Genomic DNA, 26,598 nt, shown 5'->3' with positions numbered 1-26,598 from the left:
CATACACACATACATACATATATATATATACATATATATATATACACACACATATATATGTATATGTATGTATATATGTATATATATATGTGTGTGTATGTATATGTATGTGTATATATGTATGTATGTATATATATATATAGGAATGATTGGAATGACACCACCTGCTGGAGACTTACTGTAGGAAAGCTCCAACATGAGGAGAGGGCCTCTGAGGGCAGGACCATGTGGTTTTCTTTGGCGTCAGGAAGTGACGTTGGCTTGTGGGAGGAAGAAGGGGGAGGCTGGTGCTCTGACATGGGCTTTTTTCCTGAGGACTCTGGTGGAGAAGGCAGCAAGAAATGTGCTCTCCCTTTAATAGATAGATGAATCTAGGCCTTTCTCTCTTTACCCATTTCTTATTCTTCTTAATAAATGCTTTAAAGTCTAACACTTGCTAAAGCTTATAATTTCTTGGCGACCACTCATTAGCTATTTTGGACAGTATGGCTAGAATTTTAGCCCCTTACAACATATACATATACATGCACATACATATGTATGCATGTATTATGTGTGTATGTATATAGACATACATACAAGTTCTACACAAAACAAGTACAAAGGTATTTTTTTTCCTGTGGGAATCAGCAAAAGCTCCTAATATCAGCTGACATTTGAGTTTACCTTTGAAGGTTACTAAGGGCAATACCCTTAGCAGAAAAGGAGTGGGCAGTTTTCAGAAATTTGGTATGCAGAACTACCTTTGCTCATCTGGGTCAGAACACTCACAAATATCAAGACTGTTATGATGAAAATGATGGAGAAATTCAGAAGTTGATAAAAAATGAGAACTTCACAGGCTTTACCAGCAGGACAGTTCAACCAACTTCAAGAAGACATTGTTTATTTCCATCAAAAGTAAAGTGCAAAGGGGCAGCTAGGTGGCACAGTGGATAGAGCACCGGCCCTGGATTCAGGAGTACCTGAATTCAAATCTGGCCTCAGAGACTTAACACTTACTAGTTGTGTGACCCTGGGCAAGTCACTTAACCCCAATAGCCTCCGTAAAAAAAAAAAAAAAAAGTAAAGTGCAAGCAAAGGTTAGAGAAATGCATGATTCTTGGCTCAGTATAAAACAGATAACAGTAGTTTTACACTGATACTACTGATCCAAAATTCTTCTACAATTCCATGAAGGCTATTTATGGGCAAAAGACATATGGTGCATCTCAACAGTTCAGTGCTGATGGAGCTGTACTTATGAGTGATGAAGACATGATCCAGGAGATATGAGCTGAATACTTCCATAGTGCTCTCAACAAACCATCACCAAACAATACTGAAGCCATTGACCAAATACCTCAGGTTGAAGTCAATGCCTCTTTAGCTGAACTTCCACCTAAAGAAGAAGTTTTGCATTCCATTAGGCTGCTCTTATGCGGTAAAGGACCTGGTGCTGATTCTATTCAAACTGAGATTTAGCAGGCAGGGGACCCACTGCACATACAAAAGCTGACTGAAATATTCTGGGTCATATAGAAAGAGGAAGTTATCCTTCAGGGAACCAAGAATGTCTCCATTGTCCATTTCTATAAAGGTAAATGAAATAAGTTGTACTGAGACAATGACAAGAATGGCGGGGGGGGGGGGGGGGGGCGGGGTTCTCTCCTAGTCATTGCTGGCAAGATTCTTGCCACAGTCCTCCTTAAGAAGCTGATCCTAATAGGCTGATCCATCCTAGAAGATGGTGACCTACCTGAGGGCCAGTGTGGCTACAGAAAAGGTCAAGGAAAAGTCTTTATATGTTTGGAGTTCTGACTAAGGACTTGGATACTGTTAGTCATGAGGGATTATGGAAGATCATAGGAAAATTTAGTTTTTCAGAAAAGTTTATCATTATTATATTACCAGTTTTATGATAGCATGTTTGCATGAGTTCTGGATAATGCTCTCATGCTTTCCCAGTCACCACTGGAGCAAAGCATTTTAGCATGATGTTTTGAGTGATTTTATCAGAAATCTTAAATAAAGATGAAAATGGTATCAAGGTAACCTACAGACCTGATAGTAAATTATGTAATTTGAAAAGGTTACAAGCTAAGACTAAAGTGGAAGGAGAATTGGTGCATGATTTTTTGTTTGCAGATGTTTGTGTACTGAATGCAGCCTCTGAGGCTGAAATTCAACAGAGTATGCATGAATTTTTAACCATTTTTGCTGTTCTTGGTTTCACAATTAACACTAAGAAAATTGGCCTGACAATTAATACTAATAGAATTTCAGCCAGCACTACACCACCCATACGTAAAACCATTGATTATAGCAAATGGAGGAATTTCGAATGCTATAAATAGTACTTTGGCAGTATGCTTTAGAGGGATGGACAGATAGATAATGAGCTTGATGAATCCATTGCAAGAGCTATCTCAGCATTTGAGAGGCTTCAAAAGAAAGTGTCCCAGAAGAGGTGTTGCCTTGCCTACCAAACTGAAGGTCTATGGAGCTGTTGTGCTGATCTCATTGTTGCGTGCCTTAGAAACCTGGACAGACTACCAGTGACATTCCAGTAAATTGAATTGTTTTCATTTGAATTGTCTTAGGAAGATTTTGAAGATCACCTGGAAAAATAAGGTATCTAACATTGAAGTCAGTCATCTCTTGAGCTGAACTGGCAAACATTCAAACTCTACTGAAAAAAGTACAACTCAGGGGGCAGCTAGGTGGTGCAGTGGATAAAGCACCATCCCTGGATTCAGGAGGACCTGAGTTCAAATTTGGCCTCAGACACTTAACACTTACTAGCTTTGTGACCCTGGGCAAGTCACTTAACCCTCATTGCCCCACAAGAATAAAACAAAAACAAAAACAAAAATACAACTCTGATGAGCTGGCTACATTGTTCAAATGTACTAATAGTGTAATAATAATGTAATAATAGCCTAAAAGACTATTTTCTGGAAAACTCAGACAAGGCAACACTTACATGAAGGTCAGAAGAAGTATTAAAAAGACACTCCCAAAGTCTCTCTGAAAATCTTTGGTATTTATTGTGAGGCATATGAGACACTGGCACAGGACTTCCCAGCATGGGATGCCCACATCAAAGAAAATGTTGTGCTTGATGTGCAAAGTAGAATTACAGAAGCTCAAAAGAAATGTGAGATGCATCAATTTAGAGCCATATCCCTCCCAAATGTTCAGCTGGACTATTTGTGCCAGACTTGTGGTACAGCCACAAGTTTCTACCTGTGATAATTCCCAGGTAGAAATGCTCTACTTTGAATCTGGCATTGTGATGTCCTTTTGGTTTTCTCTGTATACTAAGGACAACCACCACAACAACAACCAGAGCAATAAAGGACTGAAGTGAAGGGAGACTGCATTTCAGACAGGAAAATGTGTCTGTCAAAAGCCCTTGAGGGTAGAGACAAAATGTTGAGTATGAGGAACACCAAGTAAGATCATTCGAGTGGCTCAACAGGTTTTGGGGTAGGGAAAAGCATAGTGAAAGGTCTTGGGAAGAGAAGTCAGGAGCAGATAGTGAAACATTTTAAAAATTCCAAACAAAAGATCTTGTGTTTTATTCTGTGGTAAGAGGGAGTAAAGGAAGCTCCTGAGCAATAGTGATATGGTAAGACTCATGTACATATATCAATATAGCAGCTCTATGGGGAATGATCTGAAGGCAGGGAGGCCAGGGAGGAGGCTATTACATTAATCTGAGAGAAGAAAAGGACTTGAATTAGAGAGGACAGCACCCATGATAATGAAGAAAAAGAGATATATGAGAGGCACGTTGTGAAGAATTGATAAGACCCAGAAACTAATTGGATGAATGCTTTCATGCCCCAATAGGTATCAGGAAAGAACAGAGATTCTTTGAAAACCTCTGGTGGCCTTCCCAGATCCTTTCATGTTGATTACACTATTTATGCTTCCATTTTAATCATTTAGTTACTGTCAGGAAAATACAGATTTCTGCTGTTAAAAAATTAATGGGTTCACCTACTCAACTGCACTATATAGGCCATTATTTTATCATTTTCTCTTAATGTTGCTCACCAAAGAGTGGGTTCCAGAAAAGTCATGATGCTAGGGAGATCTTATAAAAAGTTAAATGGTTGCCTGGGTCTAGGCTTTCATTTAGAGATATAATTATGCCAATTTAAGATTATCTTCAGAGTCTCTGACATTAACTCTTCGTAGTACTTTGGTGTTCAGTTTGGTACCTTCTCTTTCCACTGCCTGACAAGCATAATACACCACCAGAAGCTTATCCTACAGTCTGTGAAACCCATTCTTCTTGTGTGACCTTTATCAGATATTAATGACTACTGTCATTATGATGAAGTCAAATCTGTGTGCAAAACAATGCTCTTTCAGAAAACTTGATTTACTCACACCTTGGCTGTCAGCCTTGTCATTTCAGGACCTTTTTTCTTCATCGTCTTTCCTTAATTGGATGCAGTGTGAAACCTTTGTTACAGCTGGTGAATGTTATAGCTGATAAAGTACTGAACTTTGAGTTAGGAAGACTTGGAATCAAATTCTACCTCTCCTACTAACTACATAACATTGAGCCTCAGTTTCCACATCTGTCAAAGTTAAGAATTTTGACTCAGTGCCCACCAATTTACTTCCAAACTCTAAATCTGACAATCTGGCCTTATTTATGAAACTCTCTCATAAGTTCATCACTGAGGGGAGGTGGGAAATATTGAAAATCATGCCTTGGATGGAATCAGTCAACAGAGATTGGGAATTTTTTCTGCATATCTTAAAACATAAACCACAATCTAACTTTGACTTTATTTTGCTTTCAAACTTCTACTAAAGTCCTCCTTTTAGATCTAATTGTGGCCTAGAGGTGATTCTGATTACTCAAGTCTAGTCCAATGAAGAATAATCTCTAGCAGGTTTAGCCAGGCCAAAAAGACATTGAGAATGTTCCCAGGGTTATATCATGAGGTTGTCCTTTGAGGGCTAGATTAACTAAGTAAGGTACTAAGTGTTCATCGACAGAAGGTGATTTTTTCTTTACTGATCACAATAACTCATAAAGACAGGCATCTCAGACCTGGTGGGATTTCAAACAGGCCATTCATTAGGGGGAGTACCCACACTTCCAAGATCACTTTTTTAAATGAGTACGGATTTAGTGGGTTCTTCCTTACTCAAGAATTTGATCCATAAACATGACCTCTCATAATCTGAGAAAACAAAGTTCAGAACATCAAATAAATGATATATTTTTCCCTGATCCTTTACTCTGATGTTTGACACATCTGTGATCTCCTAGTTTGGGCAATTTCACCAAGGATGCTGGTTGTAAGCCATTCTATGACAATCCACTTGTACACTTTTCTTGAACCTCCCAGAAACTCTACAGAGGCTCCACTCAATATACTCAATATCTCCTTTCTCTAGAATATGGGATCTTCATCTGGGATACATTAACATTTGTGTTGATATTTTTTAACTGTTTTTTAATAAAATAGGTTTCTTTTTCAATCCTGTTTTCTAATGAATTTCAGCACATTATTTCAAAAAGGGGCCCACAGACTTCACCAGACTGAGTTCCTAAGAAGCTGTCCACAACATACATGCTAAAAATATTAACAATCTCTGCTGTAAGACTTTTGTCATGGCCTAGATAGCAGTGGACTATATGGGGTGGTCATCATTTTTCCCTTTCTCTTGCCATGCGATAAGCCCGTTTCATTTTCTTTCCCCACATAGTACTGATGATATCCTCTGACACCTTCCACATTTTGGTCAGTAATGGGTTATAGGTTGCATGCCCACATGCTTTGATTTTCCTCCCTGATGACCTTTAATTTTCACTATTAAAGACCTCAGTCTTCCATGACTTTGAGACATTCAGCATCATGACATAACATCACAAAAGGAACAAACTACCATTGTTCCTTCCTGATCATTTGATGTAGGTATAACTGGAGATTCTACTCTTCTCTGTGATATTCCCCCCATTAAAAGTTTTTCATTTAAAATTCATAAACCACATAATTATATTGCTAACTATATGGTGTTATGCTAATGTGCTGCCCTTGGCAATAATAATGATAACTGGCATTTATATAGAATTCTGAATTTTGCAAAACCCTTGGTATACAATACCTCATCTGAGTCTCAAGCCAACCCTACAAGATGGGTACTGTATTATGAATATCACCATTTTGTACATGAGGAAACTGAGGTGAAGAAAGATGATGGGCTTTAACACAGGTCTTACACCAAGTGTCAGAAGTAAAAGAAAATAATGTGATATAATGTAAACTACTTTAGGGCATACTTGTCTTTTTATTCCCAGAGCTTCGAGCAATGCCTGACACTTAATAGGCACAATAAAATGCTTGCGTAGCTAGGTAGTGAAGTGTGAAGAGCATGGGTCATGGAGTCAGGAAGAACTGTATTCAAATCCTTCCTTAAACACTTGCTAGCTGCATGACCCTGGACAAGTCATTTAACATCTATCTGCTTCAGTTTCCTCATTCATAAAATGAGGAAAATGATTGTGTTTACCTCCCAGGGTTGTTGTTGTAGTAGTAGTAGTAGTAGTAGTAGTAGTAGTAGTAGTAGTAGTAGTAATAGTAGTAATTGTGTGATCATAGCCCTTTGCAAACCTTAAAGTTCTAAAGACATGCTTGCTATGATTAATTTTGTTAAGCCAAATCCAAAAAAAGTAGTAAAAAGAATTAAAAGTCTGTTTTTTTAAAAAATAACAATTAAGGGGGGCAGCTAGGTAGCACAGTGGTTAAAGTGCCAGCCCTGGATTCAGGAGTACCTGTGTTCAAAACTGGCCTCAGACACTTGACACTTACTAGCTGTGTGACCCTGGGCAAGTAACTTAACCTCCATTGTCCAGCAAAATAAATAAATATATAAAATAACAATTAAGTAGCAGTAGTGACAAGAGCAAGGGCCTATGAAATAGGGGGCCTGATTCCTGGGTTGAAATGTGCAAATTATGAGTTCAAGTTCATTTCCTATTCTTTTCTCAGGTATAAAATGAGAAAGTTGAACTAGTCAGGAGGGATTTTATAGCAACTCGGCTCATAGATTTAAATTTCAGAAGGATATTAAAGGTCATCTAGGCCAAATCCCTCATTTTATTGTTGAGTAAACTGAGGCAGGATTTGCCCAAGGTTACAGAGATAGTAAGTGGCAAAAGGGAATCCAGTTGCCTAACGGTAGAGAGATGATGCATCCCAGACATATTCAGAATTCCCTGATTCTAGTCCTCTGTAGGTCTAGAAAATCTTCCCAAACCTACAGCACCCCTTAAGTACTTTAAAATCAAAATTACATTAAAAGAAATATATATCCTGATGCCAAGACAAGACAAAGCTGGACATTGATGAGTCTTGCTTCATAGATTTTAAATGAGATTCAAAACTTCCATCTCAGAGCTCTTACCTAAGGAGGAATATGTGCATATTTAAAACAGAACTACTTATAATTCATGGGAGAAAGGAAGCCTTCCATTTTTAATTGTGCATGACTCTACTGTATATGACTGGTAGGCGTATGAATTTTTATTTGTAAATTTATGTTCTTTGATGGCAGAATAAAAAGGCACTGAAAAAAATATGAAGAAAAAGCTTGAAGTTTCTGTATAAAAATGACTCATCCTGCGTCCTAGTATATGTTTACAAGATGTCATCATTTCAGGAGACTCATGCTAAATAAAGCTACTGACCTGATTTTAATTTTTAAAAAAATCTAAAGATATAAAAGCAGCAATTGTGAGGGTCATAAAGAATAGGATAAATAAGGAGACTTAGACAATGGGAAAGTTATTGGATGTGGAAGACCCAGATTCAAATTGAAATTGTGGGCAAATGACTTTTCCCTCCATATCCCTATCTGGGAAATGAATAAATTAATTTGGATTACCTCTGTGCCAGTGCTGAACCTAAGATCTATGACACTGTCTTTTCTTATCTCTGAATCTCAGTTTTCCCATCTGTATAACAAGGATATTGGATTAAATGGTCTCCATGTTTGCCTCCAACTCTAAGTATAAGATATCTGACACTCAGGGCAGCTAGGTGGCACAGTGGATAGAGCACCGGCCCTGGAGCCAGGAGGACCTGAGTTCAAATCCGGCCTCAGACACTTGACACTTACCAGCTGTATGACCCTGGCTTAACCCCAATTGCCTCACCAAAAAAAAAAAAAAAAAAAAAAAAAAAGTGACACTGGGTAAATCCTATGCCTTCTCTGGACTTCAGTCTCCTCTTCTGTAAAGTGAAAGAATTGGGACAGTTCACTTCTAAAGTGCCTTGCATTTGGAAATTTATGATTCATGATTTGGGGCAAGTCACTTTTCCTCTCTGATCTTCAGCCTCCTCTTATGAGCTAGATGGCCTCTAATTTCCCTGCTAAGTTTAGCATTCTGGGAGGTTGAGTTACTTTTTGAAAAATTAAAGTGAATCAGTTCAAAATATCCAAACAAATGCAACTTAATAAGCCTCTGACTTTAGCTGTTTGAGTAACTCGCTTGAGTCTTCATACTTTGATTGCATATATTCTCTGGGATTTCACCTGGACCATTACGGATGATTTCCCAGAAGCCATCTATGATCATCAGAAGTACAAAGATTGGAGGCAATTTCTAAACAAATATAGAGATGGCTTCATGTTTGCTCATTAGAATATAGGAAAAAAGTCTTAATAGCTAAAATCTGAATGTAAATGCATTTCATTTAGCATTTCACATATAAAGATTTTAAAACAATAATGAGACTATTCTGTCCCCTTTGGTGCTGATAATATGAGTTGTGGATTCGAGGCAGGACTGTAGTTTACATTGTTTCTCCCTAATCAAATGCAGTGAAGGAGCAGTGCTGGATATCTGTTGCATGATATTATCCTGGAGAGGCATTGTGAAGCAATGGAAAGAGCACTGGCCTTGGAATATATAGAGACTTCTAATCCCCTTTCTAAAATTTTGATAGCTGTTTTAACCATGCTGAGCCACAGTCTCCTAGCTATAAAATGTGAATCATAGCATCCTATATTTGGAGCTAGGAGGAATCTTTGAAACTATCTCATTCAAACCCTAATTATAAATGCCAATTTCATTATCATGAGAATTCTCTGAACTAGTGCTGATCATGACCTGTCTCTACCTTGCAAGCTCTAGGAGATGCCTGAGTATCATAAAGGTAAATTGACTTGTCCACAATCATGCATCTCATTAACCATCAGGTATAGCAGCACTCTTTCCACCTCCACTCTCAGGGACACTTTGAACAAATGTCTTATGGAAGAAGGAAGCTGGCATAAAGCTAATCGACGTGAAGATTATTTTTTAAAATACATATATAGGGGCAGCTAGGTGGTGCAGTGGAAAAAGCACCAGCCCTGGATTCAGAAGGACCTAAGTTCAAATCTGGCCTCAGACACTTGACACTTACTAGCTGTGTGACCCTGGGCAAGTCATTTACAACCTCATTGCCCCGCAAAATAATAATAATAATAACAATAACAATAACAATAATAATAATAATTTAATTTAAAATAACTATATAATTGCTGGGGTTTAAATTCATTCATTTTTTTAATTTTCAGAATTTCTCCTTTCACCCTCCCCCACCCCAACCCATTGAGGAAGTAAGAAAAATAAAGCCCATTACAGATATAGAGAGCCAAACAAACACATTCCTGCATTAGCATATCCCTCCCCATCCAGTTTCCCAGTTCAGGGTGGCAACCAAGAACATGCCTTTGGTGCAGGTCACATGAGGAATGGTTGAAAGAACTGGAGATGTTCCCTCTGGAGAAGACATGGGAGGACCATGAGAGTTCTCTTCATGTATTTGAATGGTTATCAGTCAAAAAAGACTTATTCTACTTGGTCCCATAAGATAGATGTACAGGCAATATGAAGAATTTACAAAAAAACAGATTTGGGATTAATGCAAGGAGAAGCTTATTAAATAATCAGTGCTAAGAAAAGCTAAAACAGGGCTGTTTGGGGGATGGGGAACTATCTTTTCATGAAAGTCTTCAGAGAAATTGTGGGATGATAAATTTGGGTGTTGCAGGGTGATATTTCAGCCAGGTATGTTTAGGACCGGTTATTATCTGGGTCTCAGATGTCGTGCTCACACACACACACACACACACACACACACACACACACACACACACACACACACACACATGCCACAACCCATATCTATTTCACAGAGACCAATGGAATGAAGAATAGCCAATATGGATCTTTTGTTCCTGTAATCAATCAGAACCAGTTTGTCAGAGGAGACGGTGCATATAACTGAATCAGCTGAAAACTCATTGGTTTAATCACCATGTAAACAACCAAATATATACATTATCTAGGCATTAACCTGCAACAGTAAAGAGACTTTCTTTTCCCTATGCCAACAAAATTGCAGGTCCAATCTGAAAGTAAGTACATAATTAAAGAGATAAATAGACAGGTAAAAATAAGATTCAGAAAGATTGCAAGAGGCAGGCAATGGAAAAAAATGATGAATTTGGAATCATAAGAAGTGTTTCAAGTTCCAACTCGTCATTTAACAGCTGTATCACCTGAGGTGACTTAGCATTTCTAGGCCACACAATGGGGGGGGGGGGGAGAGTGCAATAACCTTGCACTTCCTACTCCCAAGATTGGTGAGGGATATATCCTTTATACATTGTAAAGCACAAAAAGAAAGACATGATTATCAATGAAACATTCAAAAGTTACTCAGAGAAGTTTAGTAGGGGACACACAAGCAGGGCAACATGCTTTAGTGTTAACCTTAATATACTTTTTTTCTTAACCATTGTTCTTATTGGGTTTTTTTTGGTGGGGCAATGAGGGTTAAATGACTTGCCCAGGGTCACTCAGGTCCTCCTGAATCTAAGGCCTTTGCTTTATCCACTGAGCCACCTCAACTTTAATATACTTTTTTGGGGGGGCTGGGGCAATGAGGGTTAAGTGACTTGCCCAGTGTCACACAGCTAGTAAGTGTCAAGTGTCCGAGGCTGGATTTGAACTCAGGACCTCCTGAATCCAGGGCCAGTGCTCTATCCACTGTGCAACCTAGCTTCCCCTTTTTTTATATACTTTTTTTGTGAGGCAATTGGGTTTAAGTGACTTGCCCAGGGTCACACAGCTAGTAAGTGTCAAGGGTCTAAGGCCAGATTTGGACTCAGGTACTCCTGAATTCAGGGCCAGTGCTCTATCCACTGCGCCACCTAGCTGCCCCATAATATACTTTTTTGTTTTGTTTTGTTTTGTTTTGCAGGGCAATGGGGGTTAAGTGACTTGTCCAGGGTTACACAGCTAGTAGGTGTCAAGTTTCTGAGGCTGGATTTGAACTCAGGTACTCCTGAATCCAGGGCCAGTGCTTTATCCACTGCACCACCTAGCTGCCCCCCCTGCTTAATATACTTTTAAAAAACTTTTCCACAGTAGAGTTTCCTGCTATCTTATGGAACTCTCTTTTTTCTGTTCTTTACTTAAGGGAACATTTATGTTTGTTAATGTATGTCAAGTTCATAAAAAAAAAGAAATGTAAATTTCCCAAATCACAAAACATTTTATTATTGAGTATTACCTAGAAGATGCAAAGGTAGTGTGGCTTTTATTCAATAAGCAAAAGGATATGATCAATTACATAGAATTGTAAGGGACCTCAGAAGCCCTCTAGGACAAACATCACTTTACAAAGGTGGAAAGTGAGGTCCAGCAAATGAACTGAAGTCAGGCCTCTGGCGATGATTGCAGCTTCCCATCTGCACAGGCAAGACACTTAAGCTTATTGAATTGAATCACCTGCGTAGCTTCACACAATTACATAAGTGAGAGAGTCCAGATTCAAAGCAAAGCCTTCTGATTCTGAGAATACTATCCTATATACTTCTTCATTAAAGGAACTTTATCCAAAAGATAAAGATTATTTTTCTTCATATTTTGTTTTTCTTCTGTTTTTCTTCTTAGGCAACTGATAAAGACACTGGTAATTACAGTGCCATGGCCTACAGGCTGATCATACCTCCAATTAAAGAGGGAAAGGAAGGATTTGTTGTGGAGACGTATACAGGTCTCATAAAAACTGCCATGCTGTTCAAAAACATGAGAAGGTCCTACTTCAAGTTCCAGGTCGTCGCAACGGATGATTATGGGAAAGGACTAAGTGGGAAAGCTAATGTCCTGGTAAGTGGAGAGGATATTTAGAGAAATTAAGGTTGAGGAAGGCTCTGTGAGACAGGGGAGTGGATATGGCCCACAGGCTAAGAAGGATAAAACATGGAGAAATAGCAATGGAAACATCTCGGTTCAAGCAAGAGATCAAGAATGGCTAATAAAACCTTAAGAAACCCTCAAAGTGATTCTGCCTTCAATCAAGAACTTGAAAAGCTCTGCTTGGAGCCATTTTGACAATACAGCCTCCTTTGTTATTTTCTTTTTATGGGACCTTGTTCTTTTGGGGGGGTTTGTCTCAATTTGTGTTATTTCCTTTCATGGGTGAGATCATGTTTTTAATATTTAATTTACTGGTGAGTTAAAATGCAAATGGATTTCTCTATAGTTTGGTAGCAAAAATTAAAACAAAGGGAATCACACCTATACTCCTTCAAGACAATGAATGAATCTTTCACCTCAGTGATGTCCATGTTCCTTCCAAGGATTGAGATCCACCACAGTGCCTAGCCAAAATGTGGGAGATTCTCCTTGCTTTCACTAAGTGATTTGAGGAAGTGACTATTATTGTTTTATAATTATCAGTGAATCATGGTTCAAAGGTAGAGAGATATACAATAAAATGGATGTGTTCTGAATAGCAGGAAGCTAAGATTAGTTCAACTATAGAAAGTGTGAAGGGGAGTAATGCATGATAAGCCTAGAAAAGCTACATGAGACAGACTGTGAAGTAGAAAGAATGGAAACTAGAAGAAATGGAATTAAAGAATATATAGAGCGGAGCCAAGATGGCGGAGAGGAAGCAACAAGCTGCCTGAGCTCTCCTTCTGTTCCCTCAAAACGAACATTAAATCAAGCCCCTAGACGGATTCTGAAACTACAGGACCTGCAAAGAGACAGAGAGACACAGTCCTCCAAGCAGAGACAATTTAGAAGACTTCAGGAAAAGGTCGGTCTGACTCGGGCAAAAGGGAGGCCCAGCGCAGGGCAGCAACCCAGCGCCTAGGGGGTCGGGGCAAGTCAGCAGGAGCTGCGGGCCACAGCCGAACAACTGAGGCTCCCGGAACCTGGTTCAAAAATCTGGTGGCCAAGAAGGACAGTGGAAAAACCTACCTGCACCGGCCGAGAGGGCCACGAACGGGTCAGGTGGGAACAGACGCCAGGGTCCTGGCTGGCCGAGCACAATCAGACAGGAAGTGCAGGGCGGGGCATCTCCACACACCATAAAGGCCTCAGAGTAAAAGCCCGGTCACACAGCACCTATACACCTGCACAAGAAGCCCAAAACAGGGACCCTGTTGCCCCCAGAGCAGACCTCAACTTAAAGAATAAATAAATAAGCTGCAATAATGAGTAAGAAGCAAAAAAGAGCCCTCTCCATTGAGAGCTTCTGTATCAATAGGGAAGAAGCCAACACAAACTCAGATGAGGACAATAGCCTCAAATTGTCTACATCTGAAGCCTCACAAGGGAAGGTGAATTGGTCGCAAGAACAAAAAGCCTTCCTGGAAGAGCTCAAAAAGGATTTTAAAAATCAATTGCAAGAGGTAGAAGAAAAAATGGGGAGAGAAATGAAAGCAAAACAAGAAAACTATGAAAAAAGAATCAGCAGCTTGGAAAAGGAAGCTGAAGAAAACAAAGCCTTAAAAAATTCATTTGGCCAAATGGAAAAAAAGCTGCATAATCTCACTGAAGAAAACAATACCTTAAAAAATTCACTTAGCCAAATGGAAAAAAAGGTGCATACTCTCACTGAAGGAAACAATGCCTTAAAAATTAAAGTGGGAGAGTTGGAAGATAAGGAATCCATGAGACACCAGGAATCAGTCAAGCAGAATAAAAAAAATGAAAAAATAGAAGAAAATGTGAAATACCTCATCTGAAAGACAACTGATCTGGAAAACAGATTGAGGAGAGACAATTTGAGAATCATTGGACTGCCTGAAAGCCATGACCAGAAAAAGAATCTAGACACCATATTCCAGGAAATTATTAAGGAGAACTGCCCTGATATCATAGAATCAGAGGATAAAATCATCATTGAAAGAATCCACCGATCACCTCCTGAAAGAGACCCCAAAAGGAAAACTCCAAGGAATATTGTAGCCAAATTCCAGAATTATCAGGTGAAGGAGAAAATACTCCAAGCAGCCAGAAAGAAGCAATTTAAATATCATGGAGCCACAGTCAGGATTGCTCAGGACCTGGCAGCTTCAACATTAAAGGACCGCAAGGCTTGGAATATGATATTCCGGAAGGCAAAGGAGCTTGGATTGCAGCCAAGAATCTATTACCCAGCAAAAATGTGCATTTTCTTTCAGGGGAAAAGATGGACATTTAATGACATTGGGGACTTTCAATCTTTCCTGGTGAAAAGACCAGAACTGAATAGAAAATTTGATCTCAACATACAAGACTCAAGAGAAGTTTAAAAAGGTAAACAGAGGGGAAAAAAAAAGTTACCCTATTAGGTTGAACTGTTTATATCCCTACATGGGAAGATAATACTCATAACCCTTAAGAACTGTAAATGTATTTGGGCAGAGAGAAGGACTTTATAGAGAGGGTATAAATATAAATTGTCTTTGATGTGATGATACAAAAGAATTAAGGGGTAAAAAAGGGAGTCTATGGGGAGGAGAGGAAAGGGGAGGTGGAATGGGATGAATTATATCATATGAAGAGGTGGAAAAAACCTATTACAATAGAGGGAAAGAAAGGAGGGGGGAACATTGTTTCAACCCTATTCTCATTAGATTTGACTCAAAGAGGGAATAACATATATGTTCATTGGGATAAAGAAACTTAACTCATTCTTTAGGGAAACAAAAGTGGAAGGGAAAGGGGGGACTGATAGAAGGGAGGACAAAAGCAAGGGAGAAAAGGGTAAAGAAAAGAGAGGGGGGTGATAAAAAGGGAGGGCAGGTTGGGGGAGGCAGGGTAAGAAGTAAAACATCGGTGAGGAGGAATAGGGTGAAAGAAGGGGGGAAAAGTACAAAGGGGGTAAATAGAATGGAGGGGAATAGACAGTCAGTAATAATAACTGTGAATGTGAATAGGATGAACTCTGCTGTAAAACGGAAGCGAATTGCAGAGTGGATTAAAAACCAGAACCCTACAATATGCTGTTTACAAGAAACACATTTGAAGCAGAGAGATACACACAGAGTAAAGGTAAAAGGCTGGAGCAGAATATATTATGCCTCAGCTAAAGTAAAAAAGGCAGGGGTAGCAATCCTTATCTCAGACAAAGTGCAGGCAAAAATAGATCTCATTAAAAGAGATAAGGAAGGAAATTACATCTTACTTAAAGGTACTATAGATAATGAAGTAATATCAATGTTAAATATGTATGCGCCAATTGTTATAGCATCCAAGTTCTTAGAGGAGAAGTTAAATGAGTTACAAGAGGAATTATACAGTAATACTATACTAGTGGGGGATCTGAAACTCCCCCTCTCAGAATTAGAGAAATCTAGCCAAAAAATAAATAAGAAAGAAGTGAAAGAGGTGAATAGATTACTAGAAAAGTTAGACATGATAGATGTCTGGAGAAAATTGAATGGGGATAGAAAGGAATATACCATTTTCTCAGCAGTACATGGCACATTTTCAAAAATTGACCATGTATTAGGGCACAAAAATATCATAGTCAAATGTAGAAAGGCAGAAATAGTAAATTCATCCTTCTCAGATCATGATGCAATAAAAATTACATGTAAGAAAGAGCCAGGGAAAAGTAGAATGAAAATCAATTGGAAACTAAATAATTTCATTCTAAAGAATGAATGGGCCAAACAAGAAATCATAGAAACAATCAATAACTTTATCCAAGAGAATGACAATAATGAGACAACATACCAAAATCTATGGGATGCAGCCAAAGCAGTGCTTAGGGGAAAATTTATAGCTCTAAATGCTTACATGAATAAGAAAGAGAAAGAGGAGATTAATGAATTGGGCATGCAACTTAAAAAGCTAGAAAAAGAACAAATTAGAAATCCCCAATTAGACACTAAATTAGAGATCCTGAAAATTAAAGGAGAAATTAATAAGATTGAAAGCAAAAAACCATAGAATTAATCAATAAAACTAAGAGCTGGTTTTATGAAAAAACCAATAAAATAGATAAAATATTGGTTAATTTGATTTAAAAAAAGAAAGAAGAAAACCAAATTACCAGTATCAAAAATTAAAAGGGAAGTGGAAATTAAAGCAATAATTAGGAAATATTTGGCCCAACTGTATGCCAATAAATTTGACAATCTAAATGAAATGGATGAATATTTACAAAAATACAAACTGCCCAGGTTAACTGAAGAGGAAATAAAATCCTTAAATAACCCATATTAGAAAAAGAAATTGAACAAGCCATTAATGAACTCCCTAAGAAAAAGTCCCCAGGGCCAGATGGGTTTACGGGTGAATTTTACCAAACATTTAAAGAACAATTAATTCCAATATTATACAAATTATTTGGAAAAATAGGTGAAGAAGGAGTTCTACCAAATTGGTTTTATGACACAAATATGGTGGTGATACCAAAACCAGGCAAAGCAAACACAGAGAAAGAAAATTATAGACCAATTTCCCTAATGAATATTGATGCTAAAATATTAAATAAGATATTAGCAAGGAGATTACAGCAAGTGATCACCAGGATAATACACTATGACCAGGTGGGATTTATACCAGGAATGCAGGGCTGGTTCAACATTAGGAAAACTATTAACATAATCAGCCCCATCAATAAGAAAACCAACCAAAATCATATGATTATCTCAATAGATGAAGAGAAAGCTTTTGACAAAGTACAGCAGCCATTCCTAATAAAAACACTAGAGAGTTTAGCAATAGGGGGAGCTTTCCTTAGAATAATAAACAGTATCTACCTAAAGCCATCAGCAAGTATTATATGCAAGGGAGATAAATTAGAGGCCTTCCCAATAAGATCAGGGGTGAAACAGGAATGTCCATTATCACCCCTATTATTTAATATTGTCCTAGAAATGTTAGCTTTAGCAATCAGAGAAGAGAAAGGAATTAAAGGAATTAGAATAGGCAAGGAGGAAACAAAACTATCACTCTTTGCAGATGATATGATGGCATACTTAAGGAATCCTCGAGAATCAAGTCAAAAATTACTTGAAACAATTAACAACTTTACCAAAGTAGCAGGATATAAAATAAATCCACATAAATCATCAGCATTTCTATACATGACCAACAAAGTCCAGCAGCAAGAGATAGAAAGAGAAATTCCATTTAAAGTAATGGTAGATAATATAAAATACTTGGGAGTCTACTTGCCAAGACAAACCCAGGAACTCTATGAACACAACTACCAAACACTCTTCACACAAATCAAATCAGATCTAAATAATTGGAAAGATATCAATTGCTCATGGATAGGCAGAGCTAATATAGTAAAAATGACAATACTGCCTAAATTAATTTACTTATTCAGTGCCATACCAATCAGACTACCTAAAAATTATTTTATACAGCTAGAAAAAATAATAACAAAATTCATCTAGAAAAACAAAAAATCAAGAATATCCAGGGAAATAATGAAAAAAAATTCACAGGAAGGTGGGTTAGCGGTACCAAACCTGGAGCTTTACTATAAAGCGGCAGTCATCAAAACTATCTGGTACTGGCTAAAAAATAGAGTGGTAGATCAATGGAATAGTCTAGGCTCATGAAATGCAGTAGTAAATGACACTAGTAATGTAGTGTTTGATAAACCCAAAGACTCCAGCTTCTGGGATAGGAACTCAGTATTTGACAAAAACTGCTGGGCAAACTGGAAGATAGTATGGCAGAAATTAGGCATAGACCAACATCTTACACCTTATACTAAAATAAGGTCAAAGTGGATACATGATTTAGACATAAGAGGTGATACCATAGGTAAATTAGGAGAGAAAGGAATAGTGTACCTATCAGATCTTTGGAAAGGAAAACAGTTTTTGACCAAACAAGAGATAGAGTATATTATAAAATGCAAAATGGATGATTTTGATTATACTAAATTAAAAAATTTTTGTACAAACAGAAGCAATGCATCCAAAATTGGAAGGGAGGCAGAAAGCTGGGAAACAATTTTTGAGGCCAGTGCTTCTGATAAAGGCCTCATCTCTAAAATATATAGGTAATTAAATCAAATTTATAAGAATCCAAGTCATTCCCCAATTGAGAAATGGTCAAGGGATATGAACAGGCAGTTTTCTGATGAAGAAACCAAAGCTATCTATTCCCATATGAAAAAATGCTCTAAATCTCTAATGATTAGAGAGATGCAAATTAAAACAACTCTGAGGTACCACCTGACACCTATCAGATTGGCTAAAATGACAAAAAAGGAAGATAATAAATGTTGGAGAGGCTGTGGGAAAATTGGAACACTAATGCATTGTTGGTGGAGCTGTGAGATGATCCAACCATTCTGGAGAGCAATTTGGAATTATGCCCAAAGGGCAATAAAGCTGTGCATACCCTTTGACCCAGCAATTCCACTTTTAGGTCTTTTTCCCAAAGAAATCGTGGAGGGGGGAAAGGGACCCACATGTACAAAAATATTTATAGCTGCTCTTTATGTAGTAGCAAGGAATTGGAAGTGGAGGGGGTGCCCATCAATTGGGGAATGGCTGGACAAGTTGTGGTATATGAATACAATGGAATACTATTGTGCTGTAAGAAATGATGAGCAGGAAGAGTTCAGAGAAACCTGGAGGGTCTTACGTGAGCTGATGATGAGTGAGATGAGCAGAACCAGAAGAACATTGTACACAGTATCATCAACATTGAGTGTTGACCTACTGTGATGGACTATATTCTTCTCACCAATGCAATGGTACAGAAGAGTTCCAGAGAACTCATGATAGAAGAGGATCTCCAAATCCAAGAAAAAAAAAAAGAAAGAAAGAACTGTGGAGTATAGATGCTGATTGAACCATATTATTTCTTTTGTTTTGGGTGCTGTTGTTTTTTTTTTTTCTATTTTGAGGTTTTGCATCACTGCTCTGATTTTTTCTCTTGTAACAGGATTAATGCAGAAATAGGATTAATGTTATTATGTGTGTATATATATATATATGTGTGTGTATATATCTATATCTATATGTATATGTATAGAGATATATAGATATAACCTATATCAGATTACCTGCTGTCTAGGGGAGGGAGGAGGGAGGGGAGGGAGGGAGAAAAATCTGAAATTGTAAAGCATGTATAAACAAAAGTTGAGAACTATCTTTACATGTAACGGAAAAAATAAAATACCTTATACATAAAAAAGAATATATAGAAAAGCCAAGTTATGCCGATTGATGCAGCACATTTTTCATCCATAAGGCAAAAAAAATACAATAGGATTAAAATATTACTTCAAAGTAAAATTGGAATACTTTTGCATCAATTAGCATGTCTGGTCACTTAATCCAAAGCAAGTCTGACTTAGTTTATACATCTATAAAGTGGGGATAATAAGAGCACCTAGCTCCCATTGTTGCAAAAGGATAAAATGAGATATTTTAAGCACTTTGAAAGCAAGAAATCATGCATAAATGCTAGTTATTATTATAGTTTTGCTGTCATAAATGAGTAAACTGAGTCTCCAAAAGGTTATGTGATTTGCTCATCATCCAATCAGGTACTAAGTATTTTTAGTGGCTTTTGAATCCGGGTCCTCAGAATACAAAAGTACTGCTCATTTTATTGTACCCATGACCTCCCGAGTTTTTTCAGCCTGATAAAAGTGACAGCTTGGTCCAGTGTTTAGGGCTGAACTTTAAGTCAGGAAGACCTGGGTTAAAATCCTGTCTATGACACTTACTAGCTCTAGGCCATAGGTACATAGCTTAGTTTCTCTGAAACTTGATTTCCTTAAGTATTAAATGGATACAATGTGTGTGGCAGTATTCCTACCTCACAGTATTATTTTGAAGATCAGGTGAGGAATTATATGTAAATATCTCTGTAAATTTCGGAGTAATTTGTGTCTGTGCCCTTTTTATTATATATGCAAAGATCCTCAATCCACCCAGTTTCATGGAAAACTGGTAAAGAATGAATGCATAGGAGACATCTAGGTGGTGCAGTGAATAAAGCACCGGCACCGGATTCAGGAGCACCTGAGTTCAAATCTGGCCTCAGACCCTTGACATTGACTAGTTGTGTGACCCTGGGCAAGTCACTTAACCCTCATTGCTCCACAAAAAAAAAAAAAAGAATGAATGCATAAAAGAATGAGTGAATAAATGAATGAATGAAAAGAAAACAAAGAAGAGAAATCACCATTGTAATTATGTATACAGATACCCTTAACTCTGAATACACATAGCTCCAAGAGAGATGGACAAATGGATTAACTATTATTGTGATGCCACACAAAGCCATAATGGCTTGGGGAATGAGAAACATGACATTGATTTGGGGTCTTCATAAGTTTTGTGAATCTCACCTGGCAGAATTTTTATCATTTATGTTCTTGTTGCCAACATACCACGGGGTCATAATTCTTTGGTAAATTCAACTAAAGTCACCTCAGAAGGTACAATTGAAATATTGTAAATCTGAGCCATCTATGCAAATAAATACCAACATCAAGATTAGATAGGGAATATGCCACAAAAAAGCAGGTATGAAGTTTCTATGCCATGTATTTTAATACCAAGAAAATATTGCAGGAGAAAAATTTATATCCTGAAACCCGGGAAAATTGATTTGCAAAGAATCTTAAACTCAATTTTAAGGGATCGTAATGTGATTCACAGAGTTCAGTTATGCTGACAACATCAATTACAGCAGTTTTTGATTGAATCAGTTGCCTCAACCATGACCAGCAATTCCAATCATTAAGAAACCCAGTTCAGAGCAGTGATTTGGAAATTGAAACTTTGATCAGTGATCAACCTACAGCAAGTTAATTTTAGCAAGTGTATGGGCAAATATTCAGAACATTTAGTGTAGCAGTTCAATCAATATGTGCTGAATACACGTGTTCTGTGTATGTTTAACTCAGAGCTATAACGCAAATGCCTTATGAAAGTAAAATGCCCTGTAAATTTTGGATATTTCAATCATCAGTAGCAAATTGGACAGCACCAATTTAAAGTCCCTTCATTTGTTTCTACATTTGCTTATGTAAAGCTTTATATATTCATGACAAATTCAATGACAGCAAGAAAATGGACTTTGATATTTTTCAAAAGGGAGCTGTAAAAATAAGACTTTCCCCTGTGGAAGACACTTTTTGCAAAGGGGCATCTTAAAACAACTGTTACGGTTGGCAAAGGGAGATAGGTGCATTTTATTTTAACTTCTAACTTTTCTCAGTATAGCAGGACTAGGCATAACTTCTAATACGATGTAAAAGAAAAGAAAATAACAGATTGCACAATCATTAAGATCATTTCATACATTTGCACAACAGAAAATTTTTAACTCAGTGGCTTCAATGTGAAACAGCTTAGTGTGGGGGAAGAAAACTTTTATAGGAGGCAGAGAACTTGATCTTGAGTCCCAGTGCAGCAACTTATTACTCCTTGTGTGGTCCCAGGCAACCACTTCACCTTTCTAGGTCTGTTTTCACTTCTCTAAAATGAGGGGTTTGGAATAGATAACCTGAAACATCCCTTCCAGCTTGAGCTCCTAGAAGTTTCTATTTGCTTCATGAGATCCACAAGGTTTCCATTTGTTGGAGATACTGTCATTGTTTCTTCAGCCAAAATGAAAATGGGAGCCCCTTCCCCAGTATAAGTTTTGTTTTATGGAGTTCCTCTTTCTTAAAGATGACATGGATAATGTATTTTTAAAACACGGAAGAAAGGTGGATATGTCTGTCACTATAAACACTGCTTCTGAGTGATGATGTATCCCAGGACAGACTAGTCAGTAAGAAATGGTATCCTTAATCAACATTTTATCCATGATGTAAAAATAGTACAAAAAGTAAGACAAAATCACTTGAGAAGGAAGGGCAATTAGTAGCTCAGAAATGATTGTGGATAACAATATGAGCTCTCTTGTAGCATCCTATTTTCATTCATCAATATAGCTAACCAATTACTTCACTCAGTGATTTCTGCACTATTGTATTTGTGCTATCAACATCTAATGCAATTATTTTTTTTAATTCACAATCTTTAAGAAGCATTATGTTAAAGTACATGCCCTCTAAATTCCAAATAGAGACAATATGTGCATGTAAATGAAATGATATAATATATAAAAATGAAATATATAAATGTTAATTTGTAGGGAGATGGTACTCCTACACAGATGGGGGAAGTGGGAGAAAGAAAGACTTTATGTAGAAGATGATACCTGAGCTGTTTGGAAAAAAACAAGGCATTCTAATAGGCAGAGATGAAGATGGAGTACATTATGGATCAGAGAGTATGGGAAGGTTAAAAAAAATCATAAGTCCAGATAGATCCCTCCTACAATTATTGAGAAAAATTTCAAATAATTGAAATAGTAATCCCTTTATATTAATTTATTTTTGCATAAACGTAGTATATTTGTGTGAGTACAGACCATTTTTCTATCATTTATCTTTCTATCAAATATTACTAGATGGATCAGAATTCAAGTCATCCTTGATATCAAGTCCAGTATGATACTATGTATGTCAGGTAGCCTGAGGTAGGACAGTGAACAAAGTATTTAACCTGGAATCAGGAAGACCTTATTTCAAAACCACTCTCAGATACATACTAGATGTGTGACCCAAGCCAGTTACCTAATCTCTTCTTGCATCAGTTTTCTCATTTGTAAAATGGGGGTGGTGATTTCAGTTACCTTCCAGGGTTGTTTTGAGTATAAAATGAGATGATATTCATATAGTATATTGCCAACCTTAAAACACTATAGAAGTGGGGGCAGCTAGGTGGCGCAGTGGATAAAGCACCGGCCCTGGATTCAGGAGTACCTGAGTTCAAATCCAGCCTCAGACACTTACTAGCTGTGTGACCCTGGGCAAGTCACTTAAACCCCATTGCCCCACAAAAAAAAAAACACCACTATAGAAGTGCTAGCTGTTATTATATTAATATTATTTTCAATTGCTGTCTCCTCCCCTCCCCAAAAGGAAAGTAATATTTTATGTTTTCTTTCACTTTTGTATTTGTGTCTTCAGTTCTTAAAAGAGGACTCAGCACATAATAATTCTAGAATACATGCATATTTATTGATGAATATACAACTGCACAGATTTCTTACTTGATTTGTTCTTAACTTAAAATGAGGCAATATAATATCTAGACATGTGAGGAAGGGCAAGAGAATGGTTTGGGATTTGGAGCTATACCAATGTGCACATGGAAAGGACTGTTGACCATTCTGTTGGTGTTTTTCAGGTGTCTGTGGTCAATCAGCTGGACATGCAAGTCATTGTATCCAACGTGCCTCCAACTCTTGTGGAACAGAACATTGAAGAACTGACAGAGTAAGCCATTGAAGTTCATTTCTTTTCACACTGGCTTATTATAAAACTTGAAAGTTTCAAACTGGAAACTGAATGTAAATGATATGCATGTCTGCATGTGTATATATGCATGTGGTGTTGTACATCTATCATATAAGCTGTATGCATTACATACAGAAATACTCAGAAATGGATATGTTAAAAATTGGGCACCATCGATAGTCCTGCCGAAATCCAAAGTAAACATATTTGTTAGTGATTTAACTTATCCAAAGTAGGTGTGAACAAGACTCAGACACCACTTTGGAGCAATCAAAGCATGAGACTTGGTCATACCCAAAGGAATTTGATTAAAAAGAAAGGGCCATTTCAGAATCTGAGTTGTGGAATCCAAGGTTTTAAGATGAAAAGGAAAGGATGAGGTCATATCAGATTGGACTGAAAGGGACTGGTAACCCAGGGTTTACCAGAAAAGGGAAAAAATTGAATTATATTGGAGAAGGGAGCTATGGAAGAGACTGTCAGCTCTATGGGTGGCTTGGGCCAAACTACTCTGGCTGATACCATTACACCCAGGAAATCCTAAGAAAAAACCTGCTTTTTTCCCTATTCCTAGTGCCTATTTAGAGAGGTGGTGGTATCACCAATGGCCTCATGGTTCCAGTTTTATTTTAAGTGTGAATGAAGTACTTATAAGTCATTGAACATTGAACAAAGTTTCCTTGCCCTAAAACAGCAAGGGTATACAACAAGGCTACAGTAACATGGACTTGCAACTTTATTGGAATTACTTCTCTTGCCTCCTCATGAGAATGTATCTGGTCATCCAGTAATCAGGGGATGGTTCTATCACACTTGTTCAGCCATTTCAGTTGTTTATGAATCCTTGTTACCCCATTTTCCATTTCCTCCTCCAGTTCATTTTACAGATGAAGAAACTGAAGCAAATAAGATTAAGTGATTTGCCCAGGGTCACAAAACTAATAAATGACTGAAGCTAGATCAGAACTCAGGAATAAGATAAGTCTTCCTGACTCTAGACCTTGGTGCTCTATCCACTAGGCCACTTAGCTACCCATAGTGCCCTGTCACACTATCTATATCTACTATATTATAATATTGTTTGAATACCCAAGTGTTTCCAATAACTTGAATTTCATTTAAATCACACAGAGGCCAGGGGATAATGAGATAGATATAAATGTAAAATTCAGCAGAGAGTCCAAGTTCTGATTAAATCTTTATATATAAATATATATGTGTTTGTGTATGTGTATTTTTTTCCTAAATATAGGCTCTAAGCAATTATTATAACATTTTTATCTAAAATAGATTCCTTTAAGCAAGTAGAGAGAATCACATATACCTTAGAGATAATGACATTTCCCCTAGAATTAAAATGAGCTAATTATTGTAACAATGTATTATATGTATCAATCTTTTAATCCTGATAGAAGCATCTATATAGCAAAATGGATAGAGTACTGGACTTGGAGTTAAGAAAATCTGAATTCAAATCCTGTCTCACGAACCTTGAACAAATCACTTAACTTTTCTTGGTGTCAGTTACTTCATCTGTAAAAAAAACAACAAAAAACAACAAAACACACACACACACATGGAAATAATAATAGAACCTACAAATAATACTTGTAAAATATTTAACATGGTGCCAATCACATAGTAAGCATTAAACTTTCCTGAACGCTTCAGGTTCATCTTTATGGATAACAATTTATACAAGACCAGGAAGTTTTAGGAGACAGAAGTTTGAAGGGCTTGAGGCAACTGTGCATCCATCACTTTTGATCTTGATATTTATAATCCTTTTTCTTCTAGTTTATGTTGGGAGGAAAGTTGTTACTTATAGCTATTATCAATATGTCTACCTCTTCATCCCTTATTGTGACTCATTCAAACAATTAGTAGATCAATAGGTATTTCTTAAGTGTGTCTAGAATGACAGGCACTATGTTAGGTCTTGGGAATTCAAAGAAAAATTGAAAACACCCCCTTCCTTCCAGAAGCTTACATTCCCAGTGGGAAGATGATATGGACAGAGAGAGGAATACAAAAGATATGCACAAAATCAATAAAATATAACCCTACAGGGGTTTCCTATACCTACCTGAGTAGATATAAGGAAATTTTTAAAAGCTTCTAATATTCTATAGACTAGGAAACCTGATAATTGAATTTTAGAGTTGTATGTGAAGCATAGAATTGAGGTTCATAAAAGTATGACCTACAGATAATTACCTTTTTTGCTAGCAGCAAAAAGCTTTACTACAGTATTACAATCCAAGCCAGAAAACATAAGGCCACCGAGAGAAAAAGAATCAATTAAATAAAGGGAAGAACTCTTTGGCCTATAGGGAACCCATTTCCCAGCTATCAGGTATATGATTAATCCCCTCTCTGTCTTTGTGACCACACTCTTCCACTATACCTCTAATAGAAAAGTCTTATTATGTCATGACACTGGTAGAAATAATTAGGCCAAGCTATGGGAAACCTCCAAATAGCACCCAACTCCATGGTGATGACATCTTATCTTCCATGTCTAGAAAATGCATTCCATGTAAGTGGGCATGTTATTTTGAAAAAAAGAAATTGTTGCTTTCCCCCCTGATGCTGTCAGGTCACTTGAATCATCGAGTTGCTCAGTGATAGAACATCTGTCATTGTTTTATTTGGAAAATGTCACCTGGCAATGTTAGGAAACAACGTGAGAGAACTCAATTAGAGCAAAAGAAAACCCTTCACATTAAAAGTGAAAATGTCTTTAAGAAAAGAAAAATTCCTGCTCTTATGGACCTGATAAGTTAATCAGTGCTGGGGTTTAGATTGAAAATAGCAGGAAGTAACTCTGTGAAGGAGACTGAGGTCTGGAATAAAGCTAAATTGCTTGGGTAAATAACTAGGAAATGCCCAGTCCAATCACAGGGCTAAGATTGAAAGGCAGTTCTTAATTGATTCAATTCCCCCTAGGGAAGAA

General features: G+C 37.3%; 1 protein-coding gene across 1 annotated transcript in view; it reads left to right on the top strand.

Annotated features, from left to right (window-relative positions):
• PCDH15 (protocadherin related 15) overlaps positions 1–26,598 on the top strand; it is a 2,141,593-nt gene that overhangs the window by 2,070,311 nt on the left and 44,684 nt on the right. Inside the window, exons 31-32 of the mRNA XM_043982395.1 lie at positions 11,966–12,181; positions 23,533–23,621. Of these exons, the coding sequence (XP_043838330.1) occupies positions 11,966–12,181; positions 23,533–23,621 (305 nt within the window). The remainder of the gene's footprint in view (positions 1–11,965; positions 12,182–23,532; positions 23,622–26,598) is intronic.

This window comes from Dromiciops gliroides, chromosome 2, assembly GCF_019393635.1.
Source record: "Dromiciops gliroides isolate mDroGli1 chromosome 2, mDroGli1.pri, whole genome shotgun sequence".
Classification (NCBI taxonomy): domain Eukaryota; kingdom Metazoa; phylum Chordata; class Mammalia; order Microbiotheria; family Microbiotheriidae; genus Dromiciops; species Dromiciops gliroides.
Note: the sequence above shows the minus strand (reverse complement) of the source record. Positions and strands in the feature narration are given on the sequence as shown.